Raw genomic sequence first — 25631 nt, forward strand, 5'->3', positions numbered from 1 at the left:
ATGGGCGACAAAATGGACATGTCTTTGGACGATATTATTAAGTTGAATCGGAGCCAGCGCGGCGGAGGTGGCCGGGCCGGCGGCGGCCGAGGCCGGGGGAGAGGGACCGCCGGCCGAGGCGGTGGCGGGGCCGGGCGAGGTGGAGCCGGCCGGGCAGGAGGCAGCGGCCCCATCCGGAACAGAGCCGCCCTGACCCGGGGAGGCGGCAGGAACAGGCCCGCGCCCTATAGCCGGGTACGATTCTGGGGCGCGTGGCCGAGACCGGAGCTCGCTCGTAGTGGGAGGCAGGCTGGAGTCCTGCGTGGGGGTGATGGGGGGGGGGTAAGCTGGGCCCCGCGAAGCTTTTTTTGCCTTTGCTTTCTTTGGGAGGAGCCCGGCCTGGGCCCAGCGTGTCCGGGTGGCTGGCGGCGGGCGCCTTGTTCGGGTTCTTTGGGGCGAGGTTGGATGGAATCCCGGCGGTTCGCGGGACGAAGGCTCCGATCCCTGGGCTGGCGTAGGAGGAGCTCGGAGGGCAACGGGAGGGAGGGGAGGCCTTCCAAGAGGCAAAAGGGAGGGTCGTGCGGGTAGCTCAGTTGGGAGGGCGCTGGACTGCGCTTAGCTGAGGGTTTCGCTTTCATTACAGCCAAAACAACTCCCCGAGAAGTGGCAGCATGATCTGTTTGATAGTGGTTTTGGTGCCGGCGCTGGTGTGGAGACAGGCGGGAAACTTCTCGTCTCTAATCTCGACTTTGGCGTGTCAGATGCCGATATACAGGTACGTTTTTCCTTTGTCCTTAATAAGAGGTACTACAGGACAGTTATAATGGATCAGGTAGTTCAGTGGGGCTTTCCTCATTTTGGGTGTGTGGTGTCTCTTGCTATGCAAGTTCACCTTCCATAATAGTTCATGGAGTGCAGTAACTTCTTCCTGATACTAGGTGACCAAATTCTTCCTCTGTGGCAGCTTCATCTTTTTTTTTTTTTTTTAAAAGAAAGGAATAGGTTGAATGTGGAATGGTTGGCTTTGCTAGTTCTTTTTGCTCTGTGTTTGAGTTAATGTTCTTCGTGGATTCTTCCTTAAAAAGTTCTCTGGTGTTGCCATTTTGAGTAGAGTGTATATATTAAAGCAGTGCAGGACTATGATTCTGATAATAGTTGAAATAAATGTTTCCCCACCCTATCGTCTGGGGAAGATGAGGATGCTGTTATGAATTCTTCTTTGGCAAGGAATCTGACCTTGTTTGCCTGTTAAAGAGAGAATTCCCTACCCCCACCCCACTTCACACACTGCATTTGTTGTTGCCGCCATCTTCACTCTCCCAGACTTTGATTAGCTTGTGCATGAGTTATAGAATGTCTTCTAATAAAGGAAACACATTGCACCTGATGCACTTGGGCTAAATTGCAGGTCTTGATGAGGCCCTATGTCTGTTTAAAGTTAGAAAAGAAACCTGGTCTGTAAAGCAATTCTTTATCTGTGATGACCCACACTCTGGGCTCATGGTGTTGTCCCCCCCCCCCCAGCATTTTCCCTCTAAGTAGCATAGAACTAAATGTACTTTCACAGTATGAGACGCAAATGCTGTAATGTTTCTCTTAAAGTGAGAGTGCACCTAGTTCACTCTTTTCTCTGGAACAAATCCTAGTGTAGTGAGGGGTGCTGGAATAAGAAACTTTGCATATATGCTGCCCTTATTTGGGCTTTTAAAAGGCCTCATGCAGGGCCAACAATCTGTATACAAAAGGTGATAAATCTGTCTTATCCTCCAAAAGCTCTGGAGTTGATTTTAAGCAAGGTTAGAAGGAACTTTGTTGCTGCAATAAAAATCTGAAGGAAATGAAGAGTAGTCTACTGCAGGGCTTATCAACTTCAGCCTTCCAGCTGCTGTTGGGCTACAATGCCCATTATCCCAGCCACAGTGGTCAGTAGTTGCGGATGATTGTACTTGTAGTCCCAACAACAGCTGGAGAGCTGAATTCGTGCAGCCGTGTTTTCTCTATTCTTTGACTTGCTAATGGGTAGACTTTCTGGGTGGCTGCTTTGGATCCTTTTACAAGATCATCTTACTCTGTCCTTGCATATGTTAAGTATTTGTGTGTCTTGCCTTCTTCCTTTTCAGGAGCTTTTTGCAGAGTTTGGAACGTTGAAGAAGGCAGCAGTGCACTATGACCGATCTGGACGTAGTCTAGGTACCGCAGATGTTCATTTTGAGAGAAAGGCAGATGCTCTGAAGGCTATGAAACAGTACAATGGAGTCCCACTGGATGGTATATATTTGCTGTTGATCTCATATTTACTTGGTGGGAGGTAGTCTGCCACAGTTGTGATCATTAATGTTTTTCTTCTTCTTCCCATAGGACGTCCTATGAACATCCAGTTGGTTACATCACAAATAGATACACAGAGGAGACCAATACAAAGGTAGGGCGCTAACTTTGGATTATTGCAGTTGGTTAGCAAAGGCTAACTGTGTAGTCCTGTTGCAAGTATAGCTTGTGTTGCTTGCAGTGTACTTTGTAGAGGGGGATTCTGCATATTTCTCTTTGTGGCTTATTTACTATGCCTCCAATTAGTCCTTTTTTATTATTTATTTTATTTTAGTATAAATAGAGGAGGCATGACCAGAAACCGTGGTGGCTCAGGTGGCTTTGGTGGTGGCAACAGACGAGGCAGCCGTGGCAACCGGGGCAGAGGCAGAGGTGCTGGAAGGAGTTCCAAACAGCAGCTTTCTGCAGAAGAGTTGGATGCACAGTTGGATGCTTATAATGCCAGGGTAGGTAATGGGGAGAGAAGAGCCTGATTGTGGAGCTGAACAGCTTGGGCCCAAGGTATTTAAGAGAGTGCCTTCTTAATAAACCCCGCTGCCTATTTGAGGAGGTCCAGTTGCGGTTGCCACCAGCTCGTTTGGTAGTGACCCAAAACCGGGCATTCTCTAGAGTTGTCCTGAGGCTCTGGAACACACTCCCAAATGAAGTAAGAATCTCCCCGTCTCTGGTTAATCTGTTCATATGATTTTTAGGTTTTGGTTTGATTAGATTGTAAACTGCCCTGAGATTTTATATAGGGTAATATATAAATGTGATAGATAAATGTATATGCTCAAAATCTGAGATAGTACAACTTTACTAAAGAGTAAGACACCCTTGAGGAAGGTGGTAGTCAGCCTTGAAGCTGAGCAGTGTTTGGCCTTTTGTGTTTCTAAGGGCTTTCCCACCTCTGTCCTTCTATCATGACTGAGATGCTCATCCAGTAATTCTGGATGTGCAAAGTATAGTTGTTGCGTGCACTCATCATCATCAACTTTATTACAGCCATTGGCCAGCAAAAATAGAAGTAACAAATATGTCCAATACAACAATCAATAATCAATGCTAAAACACAATAAAACAAAATACAATCATTCCTAATAAATTACTTAAAAATAATAAACAGCCTCAGCAATTAAGCGCTTAATTGGGACCTTAACCTAATGGCAATACAGAAAAACTTAGCTACAGTTTTTGTAATCTCAGAGCTTACATCTGTGAGACAATAATATGTATAAAAAAGCTCACACCTTCCAGGAAAATTGAGTAACAAAGGCGAAATAAGTTCTTCTCTGGCATCCCGATACAAAGAACAATATAGCAAAACATGGGTGCAGTTTCCAGGAGGCCAGCGCCACAAGGGCAAAAACCCCGTAACAGGATGAATTTTAGCAAACCTCCGTTCCAAAAGAGAAGAGGGCAACACGCTTAACCGGGCCAGAGCAAATGAAACCCGAAATTTAGAAAAATGCAGCGTTGTTAAATAATTAGCACCTCTATCTCCCCAAGGTGGCAAAATCCCAAAATGTAAAGGGGAGCAAGTCCTATTGGCCAAAGATATAAGTGCCTGCCGTTCAATATCATGCAACCGGAGAAATAATATTTCCTTCACCTTATTATATTCTCAAGTGAGAAGTTCTGAAGGAGAAAGGCCCAGTTGCATAATTTTGTTATTTACATATGTTAGCCAAGGGTTAGGATAAGAATCCACCCATAAATATTGGAAAAAAGAAAATTCCTGAATCTCTGAACAAAGTTTACTCCATCTAACAAAAGTAAGCTCCCAGGCTTCACAGGCTATGGAGAAAGACCCAGATTCCAAGCATAGAACAGAGTAAGGCACGCACCTAGGCACTGCAAAGATTGCTCTTAAAAAAAACAAACAAAAAACTATACTCTCTCCAGTTCAGCTGTTACTCCCTGGATCCATAACGGGACTCCAAAAAGTAACTGAGCCACAATCTTAGCACAAAATACCTAGAGTGCCATGGGAACAAACTGACCCCCTTTAGAGTAATAAAATGTTGCGTGCACTCAAATAATGGTGGATTTTTGTGATTAATTTCTTTTGCCATTTGTAAGAGAAAATGACTATGATCTATATCGGGTTCTAGAATACTGCAGCAGCTACTAGGCTCCAAATATTCCCCAGAATCGCTATCAAGTCATACTATTTTTTTCTTCACTTCTTACTGTGTTTCCTCCAAGCACACCTTTTTAAGTGAGTCTAGTATGTACATACATAGTTGAGTTCAACTCAGTGATGCTGTCCAGGTCTGAACTCTAGTTAAGAGCATCTCATCTTGCTTAACTAGATTGAAGATGAGTATGTAAATGTCTGAAATTGAGCTAAAATTGTGAAAAGTTCAAGTCCTTTTGTGGGTTTAAAGATCTTCTCATCAATGTACTAAAAAACTTGAGGAGCCAATTTTGGTGGGGTGGGCATGTAATGGTAGTTAAACCATGCTGATTAGGTCCAGATTGGGCTGTGCAAGGCTGCCTAACTGTATGGCTTTTTTACCCAGCTGGTGGCAACCAAGTAACTGTATTTTTCTTCTGTTTTAGATGGACACCAGTTAAACCAGTTGGTGCATCTTGTGCATGGGAAGGACTGCAGGCATCTCATTCCATGCTCCCCAGCGGGAGGGGAAGGGTGTGCGGCGGCGGCGGCTACTAATATCAAGGATGGAATTTTTGTTTCTTTTATGTTTTGGAATAGGTTTTAAACTCATGTAAAGGTTTCTTTCTTTTTCTTTTTTTTTTAATTCTGAAACAGATCTGTTTTGTACTGAGTTATTTTTGGGAAAAATTTTACTGGTTGCTTGTTGGGCCAAGGTGGCTTTTTCACCTTGGCAGTAATAAAATAGAAATGTGTCTAGAGCTGTAAATGTCTGCTTCCTGTTGCAGCTGGAGCTTAGCCTTGAGGCTGCAGGAGCTAAGATGGGTGGGGGAGCAGGTATCTGCCTGCCATCCCACAGTGAAAGAGTCGGTGCTGATTGCCCTTCCCATGGGAGGGATTCTGCTCTCTCAGGTCTCTCTCCTCCACTCTGCCCCAGTAGGGGCTTGTAAACTGTACATCCCCATCTCCTGTGTGCTGACTCTCCTCTTTTGTCTATGCTAAAGCCAAACAGTGTGACTGCTTTTGCAGGGAGGTGGTGGTGATGGTGGGGTTCTCCATTGAAATAGCTCCACCCTTCGTGGTCATGGAGAGGGAGTGAATTTCTTGTTAAAGTCGTTTTTGTATTTAACACTTGATTCCAAAGTTCAGTGCTGGTCCCACCTCAGTATTTTTACTGTAAAACAGTTGCTGTGAAAACTCAGTGACTCCAACATGCCAAGTAAAGATTTAGTCTTTCAACTTGCAGTTCCCTATTGAATTCTTATTTCAAAGTAAATCTGTTTGGTGGCATTCATTACAGTATAGCCTGTTATCACAACTACCGATTTACGGGGGTTAAAGCTATTTCTGGGTGTTATAAGATGTGGCGATGGCTTATATATCAAAATAGTGTGGCAGTGGTGAAGTGTGTTTTGTCCCTTGTGTTTGGGGAGAGAAGAGACCCTTGACACCATTCATGAGGCCAGGTTGCCAGTGCTACCCAAAGGTTTAAGTCCTACATACCAGCCCTAACGTGGCTTGTAACACAGAAGAAAATCCTCTGTTTTGAAGATTCAAAATAATTTAATTTTTTGCATAGCACCACAGCTTCCTCATGCTGAAATGGAGACCACAGTTTGAAAAAACTAGGTATAGCAAGATACCATTTAAGATCCTAGACTGTCTGTTTCAAGTAATAGCTTTATATTACAGCTGAATAAGCATGGATACTTGTTGGATGTTGTCAGCTGTTGCTTGCTCCTAGATAATTCATCTCCATAAATATCTCATGACAGTAAATACTGGGTAAATATTTCTCAGTTGTGAGGACCTCATATTGGCTCTACTTAAGGCATGTAACTATGGTAGATATGTTAACATAATAGGCTTGAAAGGTATGACATGGTATGTATGGTAGTGATGTGAATGTCTTTATTTTCATACAAGTTAGAGGTAGTATTACCACTGAAGAATGCACACATTATACTTAAGAAATAGCTAAGGCTTTTTGTGAGCTCTGAATCATATGCCCTTGTTTCAGTTAATTCCCTGATATAGTTCTCTGGGTGGGGTGGGTTCTACTCTGTATTCCCAACTGGTTAAAAAAAATACCCTGCCTAGAACTTGAATTTCATAAATGGAGGCTATTATTACATGCTTTTCACAATAGTTCATTGTACAAATATATCAATTTGGTATGAGAATGCTCACTGATTTAAGTGGTCCTGTTTACAAGATGCAACTGTAAGTAGTATATCTTTGTACACTTGATGTCCAGGATTTTAAACTAAGATTATTTAATCTGGTTTTATACAAAAATCTTTCTCTACAAGTTCACTGTATATGTATAGAGATCCATAAATACAAGAAGTTGGCTCTTAAAAATTGTATGTTTATCATAGAGCCTGGGTTACTTTGAAGCAGTATCACTTTTGAGATTCCCACAAATAATATTTATGCTTCATTTTGGTTCTATTTAGTACTGTGTTGAGTTTATTATCATGCATCAAAGGATAAGGCACCCTTATACAACTGGTCACCACACCAGGAACTGAAAACCTGATGATAAACAGATAGGGAACTGTATCTGTTTATCAACATACACTTTGCTGTATGTGTATGTATTTCCTTGTGGGGGAGGCACTATTTTTTACGAAAAACAGAGGAACATGTACAAAGCGCAATATTCTGTTGAAAACAGGTAACTTGTGTACCATGTATACACAGTGCCAATCAGCTGCCAGTGTAAATGCAGTGGATCAACTGTAATGAAGAAAAAATTGGTTGATTAGTATAATGCAAATGGTATAAAGAAAAATGCAGAGTTTGAACAGCACAGTGTGAATTTGAAGGGATGCTGGCCTGTTTCCTGTCTTATAAACTGCTTTGTTCAAAAACGTACACTTAGTTTATGTAGTGCAATCAATATCAACTTGATATCCAGTGGTTTAAAAAATATGGGCTGTCCTACTAGAACTGTTTTGGCTATTGTCTTAAATTGCCCTGCATAAAATTAACAGTGTACCTAGCTAAAGACTGGTGCCAATTGCCTTGGAAGAATTGGGAATAACATAATTGTGCTTTACTGCTCATAAAAGTCTAAAGAATGAAGTGTGGCTTGTCTGCACAAGCATTTCAGCTTGATTCTGTACCCCTCAACTAAAAAAAAATCACTGTCTTGTTTAACTGGACTTGCTGCCAAGTGAGTACCGTATACGAGAGATAGTGACCTGAGCAAGCCTTATTCTCCTTTTGAACTATATACTCGAGTGGAAATCTGCGAGAAGGCAACGTTTGTAAAGGCTATTAGCTGTGGGTAAGGACTTTTCTAGACAGATCATCCTGGAGAGAATCTATCCATGTGGTCGCTAAGAATCGACGCCGACTTGACGGCACTTAATCAAAGGCTTCTGCTGGAGGCCGAATTCATCTTCATGAGGAAAGCCCAGTTCGCCCACTGCTGGAAGAGTGGGAAACCTGATTTGTATTCACTCTAAAGGAGTTGGCATACAAAGAGTTAAATTGTGTAATTAACAGAGCGCGAGTCGGGGGTGGGGGGCAGGGGTTGGTCTTGGTTTCTACACGTGCTCCTGAGAATACCTACGGAACGAAGCAAAGCCTTGAGACTCTGCTTTATAGCTCCATATTACTGCTCCTTTCCTCGCCTCCCTGTAGCTCCTCCAGTGGCATGACCAGAAGCGGGGCTCTCAGTTGCCAGAGGGCTTTCCTGGTCTCTTTCTACCTACACAACGGCCTAAACTCCGCCACTCCGGCTCCAAGATGGCTGCTAGGCGGGGAGAAAACTAAATCTCAGCTCTACTTCCCCTCGGAGCAAAAGCGGGTAGAGACTTTCTAGCCGCAGGGTGTGCTCTCTATGACATTTACGCCCCTGATTTAGCCGCCAATCAATAGCACTCTCGCCGGAAATGAGCTACCCGCTGGATGGGGGCGGACAAACCTAGCTCTCATATGGTAGGAAGTGACGACAGGTGGGTGTTGCGGAAGTGCGGGGGCGCGCGCGCGCGGGGTGGATCTGGGCGGTGGCGGGCGGCGCTTGGTCACCGGTGGCTGCAACAGCGATAGTAGGAGCGCGAGGTAGAGACTGGTGTAGGTGGGTGCACTTCATGGGCGCGGGGAGAAGAGGGAGCCTGCTGGGGAACGCATGCCTGTGTGTGGGCTCCTCTGTGTAGTAGCCCACCCACCCCCCGCGGCTATTCTTTCTCGTTCTGGCCGCTCCTCTTCGCTGGCTGTGCCTTGTGGGGATTCCTTGTGTTTCGTAGTGGAGTCACTTCCTCCTCCGCTGTCTTCTCTTCTTTTTGCTTTCTGACTCTTCCTCCTCCAATCTCCACCCTGCAGAAGCTGATTTCCCCCCGCCCCATGGCTTACCCTCTTCGCTGGTAGGGACGCTTGTCTCTTCCCTAACCCGCCCCATGTGCTTGTTACAACCCACCTGTGCCTGCATGGTCATATCGGGGTGCATGGTGGTGGCGGGGGAGAGAGGAAGGAGAGCCTTGCCGCCTTGGGTATGCAATGCTATTCTGCGGCTGTTTGGGTTAATAGCTAACCGAATAGCTTCACAACTGCATAGTTCTGTTCTCTCTATTGGCTTTATTTTTCCTAAGCAGCTATTGCTAAATATGCGTTAACTATTTGTCTCATGTCATTTTGTAATTGTTTTATCTCGGAAGTTTGGTTGATGGTTGATGTTGAAGCGAGTTTTTATGCAAAGCCTTTGAACATATAAACCGCCCTGAGCCATTTTTGGTAGGGCGGTATATAAATTAAATAAATAGTAAATAAAATACTGTTTGAAGGGAGGGGTGGGCTAGGGGTATGAATCAAGGCTCAATTTGAGTCAGCACTGTTGAATGCTAGCATGGAGGATGTACAGAGTGCATTTGCTTAATGACAAAGAAAATCGGTCTCCAGGCTTCTCAGATAAAAGGGTTTCTAAGGTAGAGGGAGACCACCTTAAGTGGCGCTGTGGGGAAATGCTTGACTAACAAACAGAAGGTTGTCGTTTCGAATCCCCAGACTATGGGAACCACCTATATCGGGCAGCATCTTCTAATATAGGTAGGTGCTGAAAGGCATCATCTCATACTGTGTAGGAGGAGGCAATGGTGGTAATTCCCTCCTATATTCAACCAAAGAAAAACCACAGGGCTCTGTGGGCACCAGGAGTCTAAATTGACTGGATGGTACACTTTGCCTTTAAGACAGAGGGAGTGACTGCCAGGCAGACTCTCAACACCTGCATGCTCTTTTATTTTTTATTTTTAATGAAGCACTGGTATGGATGATTCATATTTCTATCAAAGCTGTTAATGTAGGCATAGATCACTTTTTGAACAAAGTTCATGCTGGTGAGGGAAGGGTAAAAGGACACAAGTTTATGTTGCTAGAAGTCATGTGGCATAGGTAAAAATAAACCAGGTGAGAATAGTGGACAGTGTGGGTGCTAAGAATAGTATCTGAATTCCCTAGCTTGTAGAAATAGTCTAGATTTTTAATCTTACCTTGGTTTAAGGAAATAAACAACCAATTTTATGAAGGTGCTTGTTCCATATTTTTACAGCTGTCTCTTGAGCCTTTTGTGTTGTATCCTTTGTAGATACAACACAAAAACACCCCTTAAAAAAAAACAACTCGGGCTCAAACTCAACTTTACAAGCCTGCATTTGCTGCTTTGAGTCCTTTCTATGGAATTCCTTTCTGTGAAATCGAGCCCTGTTGGCTCGATTTATAAACTAGGTTGGAGACTTAAAAGGGGCTGAGTTGTAATATTAGAGATGATTGCCTGCAGAATCAGAGGTGGACAGCATGCATAACTTAGACCAACAGTGTGCCATATAGCTATTGCTGCTGTTGGCAGTGTGGTTGTATTTATGGCTAAAGTTCAGTGATTCCAGAGGGAGTTGGAGCTCCTGAAAACCTATCTATTTTGTCAGGCTTTTAGTTTTTAATGTGGGTGTGCAGGGGGGAGTACTTCTTCTTTTTTCCTTTTCTTTCTTCCTCCCCCCTTCTTCTCTTGTCTTCGTTTTAATTTATGTAAACCGCCTCGAGTCAAAGGAAGTCAGGTGGTTGTTAAATTTTCTAAATAAATAAAATATACATTGCCCAGTTAGTAAAACCTGCTAACTGGGTAAAGAGGCACCCTTTTAAAGTGGTGGTTCTCTTGTACTTAGTAGAGGAGATCAATTGTCACTATTCAACCCAGCACAGTACTCCTCTAGTGGCTGTCATCTTGGTGGTCTTTTTAGATTGTGAGCCCTTTAGGAATAGGGGGCAATCTTCTCTTTCTATGCAAACTGCTTTGATAACTTTTTTCTTGAAAAGCAGTATATACATATGTTTGGGCTAGTATGTGTGAGGCTTTTCTTGTGTCAGATGAATGATAAAGATAAGTTAGGACTAAGATGGCTTTGGAGAATGTGCAGCCTGTTCTAGTGGTCTTTTGGAAAGATACCAGGTGGGTGTCCTCAAACCATTACTAAAAGTGTTATGGTACTGAGTGTTCTTTATTTTAGCATCCTGTAGCAGCAGAGGTGCTGAGAGTAGGAGGGGAGCTTGTCTGCATAATTATTCATACTTTACGTGAAAGGCACATGTAAATGAGTGCCAACTCTTCAGGCTTCCAAACAGAGGAAAAACAAATACTTGGGTGCACAGAAAGGAACTACTGTGTTACAAAGAACAAAGGATGTTTCTAATTGTCTTTCTGGGTCTGTAAGAAAAGTGGTGGCTTGGATGCAATAAGTATTCTACCTGCATTCTTTTTATAGGTGTACTACTAACCTTCTCCTTCCTTTCTCAACTAACCTAGGTGTTCTGTAAGTATTTTCCACTGGGGAGTTAAGTGCCTCATCAAGGTTTGAGATGGTCAAACTGGTTTGTAGTCTTGTAGTAGTCTGCGTGAAATGCAATACAGAGAAATCCAGTGGGGTGGAAATTTGATCCTCTTTACTGAGAAGTCTTCTCTTGGAAACAGCACTGTTCTGCTTTAGGGAAAGTACCACTCTTTAGGCTTTCGGTGAAATAAAGGAGCTGTAGGTAAAGCAGTTCATTACTGCTTTAATCTCCTTGGCCTTCCAGCTGTTTTTGAACAACAACTCCCACCTTCCCCAGCCACAATAATTGTGGCTGGGGATGATGGGAGTTGTCCAACAACAGCTGGAGGGCCAAGGTTCCCCACTCCTGCTCTAAGGCATGTGCATGTTCACACATTTTCTGATGTCTGCTCAGTTAATTTTAGATCCCGCTCAGGTTGAATCAGGAAGGCCCCACCCTGAATGCAGGTATGCGCACACTGCCTTGATACTGCCGCCCAGAACAAAACTCATTCTGCACACAGATGATAAAAAATGAGAGAACACACTGCCCCTCCTCACTAGGCAGAAACGCACCTTCTGAAGTGGTAACTCTCGAACAGTTAGTGAGGGGAGCACAGTAATTTCTGTTCAGCCCAGCACGGCATCCCTCCTAGTGGCTGGCGTCGTCCTTGTGCGCTTTAGGGGGCAGGGAATCGTCTTCACATTCCTCTTTCTATGTAAACTACTTTGAGAACTTTTGAAAAGCAGTATATGTCTATTAAGAATTCCAGTGGCTATAGCCTGGCATAGGTCAATGGATTGGGGATATAGTTATCTAGCTGCTCCTGTGTCCCAAACCTCCTAATCTAATCTACCTACTTGGACGGTGAATTGGTTTGGTTGCTTTGCCAACCTTAAGGCTGTAAGCACCTGGGCTTCTGTTATCCCTCAAAGCTTTGCCATCACACAAACTTGAACAGCAGCTCTAGTGATCTCCTTGAACAGCAGCTCTAGTGATCTCCTTGAACAGCAGCTCTAGTGATCTCCTTGAACAGCAGCTCTAGTGATCTCCTTGAACAGCAGCTCTAGTGATCTCCTTGAACAGCAGCTCTAGTGATCTCCTTGAACAGCAGCTCTAGTGATCTCCTTGAACAGCAGCTCTAGTGATCTCCTTGAACAGCAGCTCTAGTGATCTCCTTGAACAGCAGCTCTAGTGATCTCCTTGAACAGCAGCTCTAGTGATCTCCTTGAACAGCAGCTCTAGTGATCTCCTTGAACAGCAGCTCTAGTGATCTCCTTGAACAGCAGCTCTAGTGATCTCCTTGAATAGCAGCTCTAGTGATCTACTGGCTCAGTGCTTCCCAGTAGTACACTTCAGATTGGCGTTGTAGTATTTCTAGTAAAACCCAAGGCTCCTGAAGTCTTGCTTTTATCCTTGTCAATATTTGCTGCTGTGTTTCCATGGTGAGAACTTGTATATATACTGCAGCTTAGCAAACTTGTACTATCGGCTATCGCACAATGGCAGTGAATGTTATCCCGTGGGTGAATGCAGGCCAGGCGTCAGAATCCCTCTCCTGCTATACCAAATTAAGGGCTTGGATTCATTGCCTGCATTAGAACTTGAGAGCGTTCAAGCAAAGATAACTAGAGCTTAGAAGCTGGGGAATGGTTGAGCAGGAGTAAAGTTCTATACTGGGCTTTCCTCCCTCTCTCCCTCCCCCCCCCCCGGGCCACCATCTCCTCATGGCTACATAATTTCTTGCTACAAAATCTTGCCATTCTGGAGAAAAAGCTAGCAGATGTGATGGGAACGACTGGATTGCAGGACCTGGCAGTCGATAGTGTCTTGTGTCCTCTGGCTAAATTGTGCATGCAAGCCCAAGCTCCCCACTGATTCCTTCTTCCCCCACTGCGGCACAGTGCATTATCTCTAAGACTAATGGGATCTCCAGCTCATTCAAATGGAACCTTCTGCCAAAGTGAATTAGCGGCTCAGCCTTGGGGACCATCCATGTGAGAGGCTTCTGCTCTTGCCTTTCCTCAGCAACACATTTCCCTGGTAGCAAAGCCTTATGTGGTGCTGAGTGTTCCTCTGTCTGGATTGCAGTCTGATTAATGATCTAGATTGTGTTTTCTCAGACCATTCTTAAGACTTTGCTTCTAGTGGGCACCTTCTCACCTTTAGAAACGTCCCAAGAATGAGTATATATTGCATGAACTGGATGAGCAGGAAAGGGGTGCCAATTGGAGAGATTGGGAGAAGCCCTAACAAGCACTAGACTATACAAGTCTTGCTGGAGTATTAGCTATGTACTAGATTCAGGGCCTTAACACTGGTCATGTTAAATATAAGTAAATACCAGGTTTTTTAAAATTTAAATCGGATTTTTTTGATTTTTATCCACCCTGCTAGTGATTTAAATCAAATCCACCCTGGTAAATACATAAAGAGCATTTCATGCATTACTTTTCCAGAGAGAGAGAGAGAGAGAGAGAGAGAGATATGTAGGAAAATCAGTTTCCTTAACACACAGTGCAGTGTATGTGTCTGTGCCATGAGAGTCCTGAGTGAGCAGATGTTGCTCACCTTCTTGATAGGTGTAGAATAAACTCGGGTGTCACATCATGATATGTCATTATACATTTCTGCAGGGAGTTGAACTAATTACTAACTGAAAATGTGTGAAGCATCTCTTGGTCCAGAACCATCAGACTGATAATGGTGTATCACTGTGTACCGTTACCCGTGATATGTGAAAGGATGGGTTATTTATTTATTTATTTAACATATTTTTATACCACCCAAAACTTATGTCTCTGGCTGGTTTACAAGAAGATTAAAAAAGTAAAACATTAATTAAAAACAAAAACAAAAATTTAAAAGCAAGACATTTAAAACACTCATTCTCTGGGTTAGTGGTGGAGCATCTGCTTTGCATGCAGAAGGTTCTAGGTCCATTCTCTGGCATCTCCAGATAGGACTGGGAGAGCCTTCTGCCTGAAACTTTGAGAGCTGCTGTTAGTCAGACAGTACTGGGTGAGATGGACAAATGGTCTGATTTGGTATAAGACAGCTTTCTCTGTTCCAGGGTGGCATGGTGAGCCCTGCATCTGTAAGCCCTATCTAACCCAGTGAATGAGTAGGTCATTTGTTGCTGCACGGCATATAAAGAACCATTCACCCTATGACTAAGTGGGAATTGAATCATCAGCCTTTATGGATGTAGTGAGGTGCCATAATCACTTGGGGGCAGGCATGCTTCTCTGTACTACTAATTGGCAGTTTTTCATCCAGAGTATTCTGGGAACTATCTTGAAGCTTCAGATTCAGAATTGATTCCGGTCATATCCCTTTTTGGTCGGACATGTTAATCCTGAGTACAAGTGTATCAGGGCGCACTTGTACTGAGAAGAATATTTGGGCCTAGAGATGTTTTGTTCCTTGATAATTTACATGTATATTCTAAATTAGTATGCAAATTGATTGATTGATTTTAAAATATTTATACCTTAAAACAGTCTTTGGTTTTAAATTAAAACAGTCTTTAGTTTTTTAAAAACACTGAGGGAGGGAGCATGGCGGAGCTCTCTGCGGAGGCATTCCAAAGCCCTCCCCAAATTGCAAAGCATTCTAAGTAGTCCTGGAACTAGTAGTAGTAACTAGTAGTGCTAGTTAATTCCCTTTTCCCCTGATCCATCCTCTCCTTGATAAACTAGGTGATATTGGTAGCACTGAAGGCTTTCCAGTTCAGCCAGGTCAGACACTTGGTGCAGGACAACTCATTTTTTAAAAACTTGCTTCCTGTGCCCCTGCCATCTGCACTTTCAGATCATCTCTCGAGTAGCACTTCCATATAAGGTGTGATAAATTTCTAGTGTTGCCCACACTATAAGGGGCACTCATGAATACTGAGCAACACCACCGGTTAGCACCTGATTCATGCAGATCTGTGCTAGGTTTTGCTAAGTGAAAGTGTTCCTTGACATTCTTATTTATTTATTTATTTATTAGATTTGTATACCGCCCTTCCAAAATGGCTCAGGGCTGTTTACAGCATGATAAAAACAATTATAACAAATTAACAATTAAAATCAAACTATTAAAACACAATAAAACCAATTAAACAGCTAAAAACCCTGGAAATCAGGGCAACAGTTTAAAACAGTCAGTCATTTAAAACCCTGGAAGGCTAGGCCAAACAGATAGGTTTTAAGGGCTCTCCGGAAGGACAGCAATGATCTCAAACTACAGATTTCTGCCGGGAGTGCATTCCAGAGCCCAGGAGCAGATACAGAGAAGGCCCGCCTCTGCGTCGCCACCAGACGAACCAGTAGCAACTGAAGATGGACTTCCTCGGATGACTTTAATGTGCAGTGGGGATCATGTAGAGAAGAAGGCGCTCTCTTAGATAACTCACCTAAGCCGTTCAGGGCTTTAAAGGTAATAACCAGCACTTTGTATTTTGCCCGGAAACATATTGGCAGGCTTTTTAACTATTACAAAACAGGAAAAATATGGTCTCTCTGGGTTGCTGCAGTAGTCGAGTAGGGAGGTTACCAGCTGATGCGCCACTGTTTTGAGGTCATACTCTTCAAGGAAAGGGCGCAGCTGTCAAATCAGCCGAAGCGGATAGAAAGCACTCCTGGCCATGGCCTCCACCTGAAATACCAGGGTGAGGCCTGGGTCCAGGAGTACTCCCCAAGCTGCACACCTGCTCCTTCTGGGGGAGTGTAACCCCATCTAGTACAGGAAGATCTAACTCACCCCTCAGATTCTGAGCCCCGCACTGAGCACCTCCGTCTTGCTTCAGCCTCAATTTGTTCTCCCTCATCTAGGCCATTACTGCCTGTAGGCAGGCATTTAGAGAATGAGTGCCATTTCTTGAAAATGAAAAAGTGAAGTAGATTTGGGTGTCATCAGCATACTGATAACACCCAGCACCAAATCTCCTGATGACCTCACCCAGTGGTTCATATAGATATTAAAAAGCATTGGTGACAAAATGGAGCCCTGCGGGGCTCCATATAACAGTTCCCGTTTTGAGGAGCAACTGTCACCAAGCTCCACCATCTGGAATTTACCCGAGAGATAAGAATGGAACCACTGCAAGGCAGTACCCCCTATCCCCAACTCCCCCAGGCGATCCAGAAGGATGCCATGGTTGATGGCATCGAACGCCGCCAAGAGATCCAGAAGAACCAGCAGAGTCACACTCCCTCTGTCGATTCCCTGGTAAAGGTCATCCATCAGGCTGACCAAGGCTGTCTCAACCCCATAGCCAGCCCTAAAGCCAGTTTGAAATGGGTCTAGATAATCAGTTTCCTCCAAGACTGTCTGGAGCTAGGGATGTGCATGGTCCGGACCGGCACCGAGGGGAGGTCTACCTTTAAGGGCGGGGGGGGGTTAGAACTTACCCCTCCCGCCGCTCTTCCCCCTCCGGCGCTGTAGTTTCAAGCGAAGTTTTTGGGGCGGCAGTGTTCCTCGCTGCCGCCCCTGCCCCCGTCGTCGCCTGGAAGTCTCCGTAATAGGCACACGCATGTGCGCGTGGCGGTGCGCACGCGCCTGTTGCTGCTATGCACGCGTGTGCTGCCTACGTCACACGCACGCATGCGTGCTGCTATTACGGAGACTTCCAGGCAGGGGCAGGGGCGGCAGCAAGGAACGCTGCCACCCCAAAAACTTCACTTGAAACTGCATCGCCGGAGGGGGAAGAGTGGCAGGAGGGGTAAGTTCTACCCCCCCCCCCGCCCTTAACGGTAGACCCCCTCTCGGTGCCGGACCACCGGACCAGTCCGGCTCCGAACCGGTTTGGAGGCCTCCAACATGGCCTCCGGACCGGTTCGTGCACATCCCTACCTGGAGCTGGTCGGCCACCACCCTCTCAATCACCTTGCCCAACCAAGGGAGATTGGAGATTGGCCTGTAACTGTCCATTGCTAAGGGGTCCAGGGAAGGCTTCTTTAAGAATGGTCTAACCAATGCCTCCTTCAAACAAAGGGGCACCCTACCCTCCTTCAGTGATGCGTTTATGATATTAACTAGGCTATCTCCAACAATCTCCCTGCTAGATAGAAGCAGCCAAGTCAGGCAAGGATCCAGAGAACAGGTGGTGGGCCGCATCGCCCCAAGCAGTTTGTCCACATCCTCAGGAGTCACAGATTGAAACTGATATAATCTAATACTGCAAGAGGGATTGCTGGACGTCTCCATAGATGCTGCAAAAATAGTGGCATCCAAGTCGGCCCAAATACAGGAGATCTTGTTCACAAAAAACCATTAAAGGCATCATAGCAGAACTACCCCGGGGACTGATTTGAGGTAGGAGCAGAAATCAAACTCGTCACAACCTGGGATAGCTCTGCTGAGCACGATCCTGCAGCCGCAATGCGTGCAGACCAAAAACTTGTTCGCCATACGCACTGTGACCACATAACTCTTCAAATGGGTCACATGCTGTGTCCTGTCAGATTCGAACTGAGTTCTCCTCCGCTTGCTTTTTAGTCGCCTACCCAACCTCTTCAGCCCCCACAACTCCTCAGTATACCAAGGGGCCATTTTTGAAGCAGAAGGGACGCTTAGGAGCAGTAATGTCCACTGCCCTGATGAGTTCCCTGTTCCAGGTTCCCACCAGGGCATCGACAGAATCACCGGCTGCACCAGCGTCAAGATCCTCCAAGGCCTTTTGAAATCCCACTGGGTCCAGCAGCCTTTTCAGACGGACCATCCTAATAGGTCCACCACCCCTGCAGAGGTGGATTGTGGCTGTGAAACCAACCTATGGTCTGTCCATGACAATGGGGAAACGACAGGATCCCCCACCCACGGAACACCCCCCTGAGCTGAACAAAAGACCAAATCGAGTGCATGGCCGGCAACATGAGTTGGTTCAGAAACTAATTGGGATAGGCCCATAGTTATCATGGCCGCTATGAACGCCTGAGCCGCACCAGACAAGCCAGCCCCAAAGTGAATATTGAAGTCCCCCAGCACGAAAAGTCTAGGAGACTCCAACACCAACTCCGCGACCAGCTCTGTCAGCTCAGTTAGGGAGTCAGTTGGGCAGTGGGATGGACAGTACACCAACAGAATCCTCAATCTATCCCTAGTTCCCAGCCACAAAAATACGCACTCAATATAAGTCAGCTGTCTCACAGGGGCCCTGGGAAGGGAAATGGTATTCTTATGGACCACAGCCACTACACACGCACACACCCCACTCACATCCTCTAGCCTGCTCCATGACAGAATAACCTGGAGGGAGAAGCTGAGCCCACACAGGGCCAGTGCATGGATATCAATAACTTTGGTAGAGCCATGTGAGACCCAGCAGGGTAAGTGTGTGATGGAAGGAATCTGTTCTGCAGCCTCTACTGGCAAAGTCACATTGATAGCATATTGGTGTCACATGCCGATTGTGATTTAGACTGAGTGTCCTCTGGGGACAGAGAGCCATCTTCTTACTGTGTAAACTGCTTTGATGACTTCTGTTGAAAAACGGCATGTAAAAGTAGTACAGGAAATGTTGGTCTCCAAATACTGGTAGTTGGAGAAGCAGGGACAGTTAGATCAATGTCTGAGACTCTTGGGGTGAAGAAGGCTTGGGGTGAAGAAGTCAGTGTACAGCTTTAGAAATGTCCAAGATTGCCCCATAGTTGAGTTTGAATGGGTAGGGTTTCTTGAAAAGCAAGTTGTTTGCCAAGGGAATGTGCCCGGAAAAATTTCCAAAAGTATTCTTAGCTTATTTTATTTGCTTTCAAGATGAAATGTTTGGAGTACTTGAATAATAAGTAGTGGTAGAAGGAGGCCTTGGTGACTGTAGCTAGTTGGGACAGCGTATTCTAGCCAGAAGAGCTAAATACTTCTTGCTTCTCAGCTCTTCTGGTTTCTTGGTTTTCACCAAATGTTGCCGGCAGCTTCCCAAGATGTTCCTTACAACTAGGATGGCTAGAAACTATTCTTAAATGAAAGCTATAATTCTCAGGTGCTAAATTGCTTAACTGAGCTGGGGGACAATGTAATCAGTATAGCCCTGCATATGCAGTCTGATGTGTGGAGGATTAAACTTGTAACACTTGATTTGCAGTTTGATACTAGAAGGATCTAGTATTGTAGATAGAGTGAGAGACCTTTGCCAAGAAAGCTACATAAATGCTGGCTATTCTATGTTTAGTGATAGTTAAGCCTTTATGCTCAGATTCCTGTTGTATATACCTGGCTTCTGGTTGGTGCCTAACCACCTATCCATATACTGGAATACAACTGAGGTATGTGGCATCTTAGATTAACAGATTGTTGTGACATAAATTTTTGTGTGCTAGACCCCACTTACCAGATGATGATGATGATGAATTCGATTTCTATACCACCCTTCCAAAAATGGCTCAGGGTGGCTTACACAGAGAAATAATAAATAAATAAGATGGATCCCTGTCCCCAAAGGGCTCACAATCTAAAAAGAAAAACAAGATAGACTCCAGCAGCAGTCACTGGAGGTAATGTGCTGGGGGTGGATAGGGCCAGTTACTCTCCCCCTGCTAAATAAAGAGAATCACCACGGTAAAAGGTGCCTCTTTGCCCAGTTAGCAGGGGTATGAAGCACATCTTTAGCTTTGGGCATTATTGTTTACTATTTTTTCCTGTATGTGCACATAATCTGCCAACAGAGGATATATGTTATATATTTGAAGTGGGTTGTAATCTACCTAAGTGTGCCATAATAAATTGCTAGTCTTTAAGGTGCTGCAAGTCTCATTTTTGTGTATGTGTAACAGACTAATACAGCTACCCCTCTGGAATGTTGATATTTCTACCAGAGCTCCTTAAGCACATTAGCTAGCTTGGCTGCAGGGCTTTCTCAGAGTCTTAATACCACATGATTGCTATAGGAGTCCTGTGCTCTCCCCAAATCTGTATTCTTGTGGCTTAAAATTACTGAGAGTGTTTACCTTGCAAGAGCTGGCTTGCCTGTTATTTGTTGGCCTCTACTTTGGAGGGATGCATAAATCGGACTCTTCCTTTTAAGCTGTTTCTGGTATAACGTGTGGCACCTCCACCACTACAGATCTTGTAAGCAGAGAGCCTGGGAGTGTGATTAAATCGCATCTGCTGGTGTCGCTGTGCCTGCCCCCTGGAAATGGCAGAGAGGCCCTTTGTTCCCTGTAGGCAGTCTTTATCCTGCTGACCCTTGGTAAACTGCTCGCTTCCTCCGAGGAAATGACTTAAGAGGCTGTGACAAGCTTTCTACTGGAACGTGGCCTTCCTTTCTGGCTCTAAGCCACTCCTGGAAGTGCAGACAGGGCGTGTCGGACCTGATATTTAGGGAGGCTGCCTCCCCAAGCCTGCTCCATTGTGTTTCAGCTCCTCAACCTGGTTGGCTTTCTTCCTCTGCAGATTGGTACTGTAGAGCTGCACATGCTGTTGGGAGCAAAAAGGCTATGGTCCTGCTTTCTAGGACAGGGCACTCCCTCTGTGCGGTGGGGCAGACTCTGGTCTCTGCCTTCCCTGGGGATCTTGGCAGTCAGAGCAGGTTTCCAAGCTACTATCACCAGCAGTCCTGAGAGGATTAGCCTTATGGCGTGTGAGAGAGCGCGGTGGGGGGTGGGGAGGTATGTATCCTGGTGAGGTGGAGCCGCTGGGACTGCACTGTGCTTCTGAAGTGGCTGATGGTACCGTTCAGTTTTGAATTATAGAGGTCTATAAAATCATGCATGGTGTGGAGAAAGTGGATAGAGAGAAATTCTTTTCCCTCACACATAACACTTGAAGCAAGGGTCATCCCATGAAACTGATTGCCAGGAAATCTAGGACCAGCAAACAGAAGTACTTTCCCACACAATGCATAATCAATTTGTGGAATTCTCTGCCACGAGATGTGGTGACAGCCAACAGCTTGGATGGCTTTAAGAGGGGCTTGGATTACTTCATGGAGGAGAGGTCTGTCATCGGCTACTAGTTGGAGGGCTATTGGCCACCTCTAGCCTCACAGGCGGGATGCCTCTGAGTACCAGTTGCAGGGGAGTAACAGCAGGAGAGAGGGCATGCCCTCCACTCATGCCCGTAGGCTTCCAGCGGCATCTGGTGGGCCACTGTGTGAAACAGGACGCTGGACTAGATGGGCCTTCTTGGGCCTGATCCAGCAGGGCTGTTCTTATGTTCTTATGTTCTCTTCAGGCACAGTCACTATCTCACAAGTGCCACTCCTGTTTGTGAATTCTGGAGTACTTTGCAATATCTTGCCCATCTTTTCACCCAAGCTTTCTCAGCTTCCTCAATTTTTTAGATTTTCATTTCTGGTTAATTTTTAAATTGTTTTACGTTCTTTGTATATGTTTTTAACTTGCTTTATGCTATTGTTAACCACCCAGAGACTAATGTTTGGGGCGGTGTACAAATTAGATAGATAGATAGATAGAAATAGTGCACCTATAGAGTCGAAGTCTGGAGTTGGGAGAAGGGTGTTTGGAGCTTTCCTGAAGCTGGTGTCAGCAGTGCATGTGGACCCTGGGGATGGGGTGCGAGGACTGGCAGCAGTGAGACTAGTAGTAGTGTGCATGGTTTTGGTCTGGCGCCATGGGAAAGCCCTCCGGAGCGGTTCGGAAGTTTGGCGGTCCGGAGGTTCGGATGGGCAGGGGACAGTTACTGTTACTTTAAGCGGGGTGGTGGTGGTGGTAGTACTCTCCCCCACCCGCCGCCGCTCTTCCCCCTCTGGCGCTGGTCCTTTGAAAAATCTTCTTGGGACGGCAGAGTTCCTCCCTGACGCCCCCACCGTTGTTAAAGGGTTAAAGTGACTAGCGTCTCTGATGCTGCCGCGTGCGTGCTGCATACTGGACCGGAGACGAGTGCGCGTGCCGCGCAGGGCGCATGCGCGCCGCTAGCGCTAGTCACTTTAACCCTTCAGTCAACGCTCTAGCGCTAGTACTACCTCCCCGCTTAAAGTAACAGTCCCCCCCGTGCTGGACTGGGGGGGACTCCGGACCGTGCACACCCCTAGAGACTAGCAGTACAGTTTGGGGCCGCAAGGTGTTGGTCCTGGTGGTGGTGTAGCTGCTACTCCTTCATGGCCAGTGCAGAGTGCTGTTCAGCTCTCCTTAGGGAGAGAGAAAGAGGATACAGCAGGAATCTGGTAAGCAGCCGGACTCTCCTAACTCAAGGAGGAAAGCAGCCGAGCTGTGCCGATGGCAGCAGCTTTTTCAGTCATGTCCAAGGCATGTCGACACACCCTTGGGGAGCAGGCCAGCTTCCTGACTGGAGGGGGAAGGGTGTGCTGCTTTCCAGTGGTGTCGGGCTGAGCTGCATCATTTTAGACTCCCAGTCATAATGGCCTGCTGCTCTGCCTTAAAGGGACACTACAGCTGTCGAGAAGTGATTGCTGCTACTTTGCTGAAAGACAGACACACACACACACACACACACACACACACACACACACACACACACACACCCTCTGCCCAGGGGACTGGGAATGGGTGCCACCCTGCGAACTGCTGTTTATTCTGCATAGCTTTCAGAATCACTTAGTGTTCCCTCCTCCCTGAATATCTTTTCCTTCAATTCAGGACACCAATGAGAACTCCTCAGATCTTGGGATTATTCATGAAGGGTGCCTTGAGAGTTCCCTGCAGTTAGTGCAAGAGAGGTCCAGTGGCAGCCTCCTGCGTGGCTGGTGCAGCACATGGCAGATAATGGAAAGTGCTCCAGATGCCCAGCCTCTTTGCATGGGTTCCAAAGAAAAGGCTTCCAAAGTGAGAGAGATCTGGTGGCTTACTCCCGAGCACTGTTCTTAGCTTAGGAAACTGCATACATGGTAACAATTTTACTGTTGCTGTTTTACTCTCTTCATCTAAGCTGCAACAGCAGCTTCACAGTTCTGATGAGAGAGATAGTAGTTGCTGCTTCTCAGTTAAGTACGCTGTGCCACACTCTGACTGGGGGTGTTTGGGAGGCACGCGTGCTTCCATTGACAAGCCACAAGCCCATACTGAGTGGCTTGTTCTTTACTGTTTGACAGAGAAGTCAGTCCTACATATCTGGCCCTGCTTGTATAGCTCACTCTCCCAATAAAATGTGGTTCCAGCTATGTTCAGGGCTGATCAGATGACTGAGTACCCCTGGTATTTCATCTGTAAATGTTTAAAAACCATAAGCTATATCATAAAGCTGTGTGATGAAATCTTTCCATTTTGGCAGTCTGAGCTAGGCGGACCAACTCCCTTCCAAACACAAGGGCAGAAAAGGTTTTCTTAGAAAAGAACTTAGATCTGCATTACATGACCTCCTCCTGTCCAGTCTGAGAATTGCTGCTTTATCTAAGTCCGGCAGAAGTGAGATTTGATAGCTCTTATCTGAGATGACTAAGTAGCAAGACAGCTCATGAGGCCTTGTTCTATGGTTAGTGGCTTCTGGTTTTCTGGTGCTCCTAGATTGGGAGGTGCACAGGTTACAAATCTCAGTCTGCTAGGAGCTGTGCTAGGCTCAGAAGGACCAAGAATAGGGAAGGCCTCTGCTTGAAAGCTCGTTGGGTGGAGAGCTGTCTCCCAGTAAAACCTCGTAAATAAAGTGCTGTGGTTGAATGGGAATAATCCAGCATCCCAAAAGTACTTTCCAGTTTGCAGTGTCTCGAGGCAAAGGAACTGGCTTGATCATGGCTCCTGCCTGCCTCCCCGCCTCCCCCTCTACACTATGCAAATAAGGAATATGTACTTTGGCAGCAGTATATCATTCAGGTCTAGGTGCTGCTCTGTGTGCGTAGTACGTTCTGGGTTTCAGTCAACCTCTGACTGGGTCCCTTCAGCATCTGCCTGTGTCTATTGGCAGGGTTTGAGCCCTTGTTCTGACCTCTGCATATTTATGCAAAGTGAATCTGAGGAGGAAAGGCACAAAAGGAAGCCCTGTAGGGAGGTGTGTTGGGGAGAGAGAGCGCAACCACCTCCTTGTTGTTTAGTGTAGCTGCAAAAAGTCAGAGCCCTGGGCTTGTGCAGTTGCCAGCAGTCCAAGGGTGGGGGTGGGGAGAAGAAAAAACACCAAAGCTTTTTAAATGGTCCCTTGAGAACACCACCTCAGAATTGGTACCAAGCTTCCCAGAGAACCCCCTGGGGTGAGCTGTGTCTTCAGAAGGCATTTCTAGCATGCGGAGGAGTTGGGAGTGTCTGAAACAGGGCTTGTAATGGCAGCAAGCATCCTTAGCCATGGTTACTTTTGCCACTTCCCATAATAGCTTCCTATTCACTGTCCTGAAAGTCCAAGTTGGAAGCTTACCCTGCTCCCCTTCTTTCTTCTCTCCCCCCCCACCCCGCCCCACGATAGCAGCTGCCTTAGCTGGCCTCATTTAGTCTGGGTCTTTGAAAGGAACTCTACAATAAGCTGCAGTGGGTTCTTCCTTCCTCCCTCCCTCTGCCCACCCCAAACAGGCAGCTGCTGCTGCTAACACAGACCCACCTGCTTTGTGAGTTGTGGGGTTGCTGGCTTATATGGGGCACAGTTTGTTGGATAAGGTGGTATGTGTTGGTAGGTAATAGAACTGGGAACAGCAGGCTTACTTGGGTGATTTGCTTCCTGCTCTTGATGTGGGGACCAGAAGACCTGTTCAACACATAAACCTGCTCCCAGTTATTCCTCCAACAGGAGGGGCAAATTGCAGATGGTCACATCCTGGGTCCGTGAGGATGGGAATGCTTTGCCGCAAATGTCAGCTTTGTTGCAGCTTGCACAGGGGTAGCATACATAGCGTACCTGAGCAGCTTTCTTCACCTTTGAACAAGGATTGTTTTCCATGCAGAGAGCAAGTGCCTCTATTGCTAGCCAAACTGCCTGTAAAGGTGCTAATGCCTTTGGGGTTCCTCCGTCCCTGATACAGGTGATGCTTGCAGAGATGGCTGAACAAGAACCCACCCCTGAGCAGCTGGCCCAGATTGCCGCTGAAAACGAGGAGGATGAGCATTCTGTCAACTACAAGCCCCCTGCTCAGAAGAGCATCCAGGAGATCCAGGAGCTGGACAAGGATGATGAGAGCTTACGCAAGTATAAAGAAGCCTTGCTGGGAAATGTCGCCATTGCTGCTGGTGAGTTCCTTCAGGGTGCATGCTGTGCTTCTCGTTCAGCTCGGACTTTCCCCCACCCCTGTGAATCATGCGGGCGTTCAGCCTTTGTCAGGGTCGCTGTGGCATTCAGCTGGCCTAGGCCAGGCCTTTTGGGGTCCTGAAGTAAGAGGCTGGTGAGCTTCTTTGAACTAAAAAGGGCCATCCTGGCGAGTGTGGTTTCTGGGTATAAACAAGGCTTTGATGCTGCCTACCAGCAAACTACAGTTGGTGTGTAGCTAAAAATATTTTGAATGCTTGTCTACTGCTCTTCACCAAGTAAGTTTGGAATAAAATGCACAAATGGACTTGTAACTGGAACGAAGACCGATGTCACCTTGCATGCCTTTTTGGGGAGA

General features: G+C 46.1%; 2 protein-coding genes and 1 long non-coding RNA gene across 6 annotated transcripts in view; 2 read left to right on the forward strand and 1 right to left on the reverse strand.

Moving 5' to 3' along the window:
• Positions 1-5166, forward strand: ALYREF (Aly/REF export factor). The gene is made up of 6 exons (XM_053293813.1): positions 1-234; positions 623-754; positions 2100-2247; positions 2338-2401; positions 2582-2753; positions 4852-5166. The coding sequence occupies exons 1-6, from the start codon at positions 1-3 to the stop codon at positions 4864-4866; spliced, it is 765 nt and encodes a 254-aa protein (XP_053149788.1). The 3' UTR covers positions 4867-5166.
• On the reverse strand, positions 5026-8449 carry LOC128344186 (uncharacterized). Its single transcript, XR_008315706.1, has 2 exons — positions 7989-8449; positions 5026-7147 (listed from the first exon to the last, which is right to left on the reverse strand). It is a non-coding gene; the product is annotated as an uncharacterized LOC128344186 (long non-coding RNA).
• Positions 8252-25631, forward strand: part of ARHGDIA (Rho GDP dissociation inhibitor alpha) — a 21766-nt gene continuing 4386 nt past the window's right edge. The window contains exons 1-2 of one of the 4 annotated variants that reach the window (XM_053293818.1): positions 8252-8373; positions 25053-25257. In XM_053293818.1, coding sequence (XP_053149793.1) covers positions 25056-25257 — 202 coding nt within the window. In that variant the 5' untranslated portion in view covers positions 8252-8373; positions 25053-25055. Of the gene's footprint in view, positions 8496-8794; positions 8908-25052; positions 25258-25631 lie in introns of those variants that run through there. The other 3 variants (XM_053293815.1, XM_053293816.1, XM_053293814.1) reach the window with 3 other exon arrangements.

This window comes from Hemicordylus capensis, chromosome 2 (genome assembly GCF_027244095.1).
Source record: "Hemicordylus capensis ecotype Gifberg chromosome 2, rHemCap1.1.pri, whole genome shotgun sequence".
Taxonomy (NCBI): Eukaryota; Metazoa; Chordata; class Lepidosauria; order Squamata; family Cordylidae; genus Hemicordylus; species Hemicordylus capensis.

Coding starts and splice junctions, on each gene's coding strand:
- ALYREF (XM_053293813.1), top strand. CDS start 1: ATGGGCGACAAAATGGACATGTCTTTGGACGATATTATTAAGTTGAAT. Junction 755..2,099: donor TGTCAGATGCCGATATACAG/GTACGTTTTTCC, acceptor CTTCCTTTTCAG/GAGCTTTTTGCAGAGTTTGG. Junction 2,248..2,337: donor CAATGGAGTCCCACTGGATG/GTATATATTTGC, acceptor TTCTTCCCATAG/GACGTCCTATGAACATCCAG.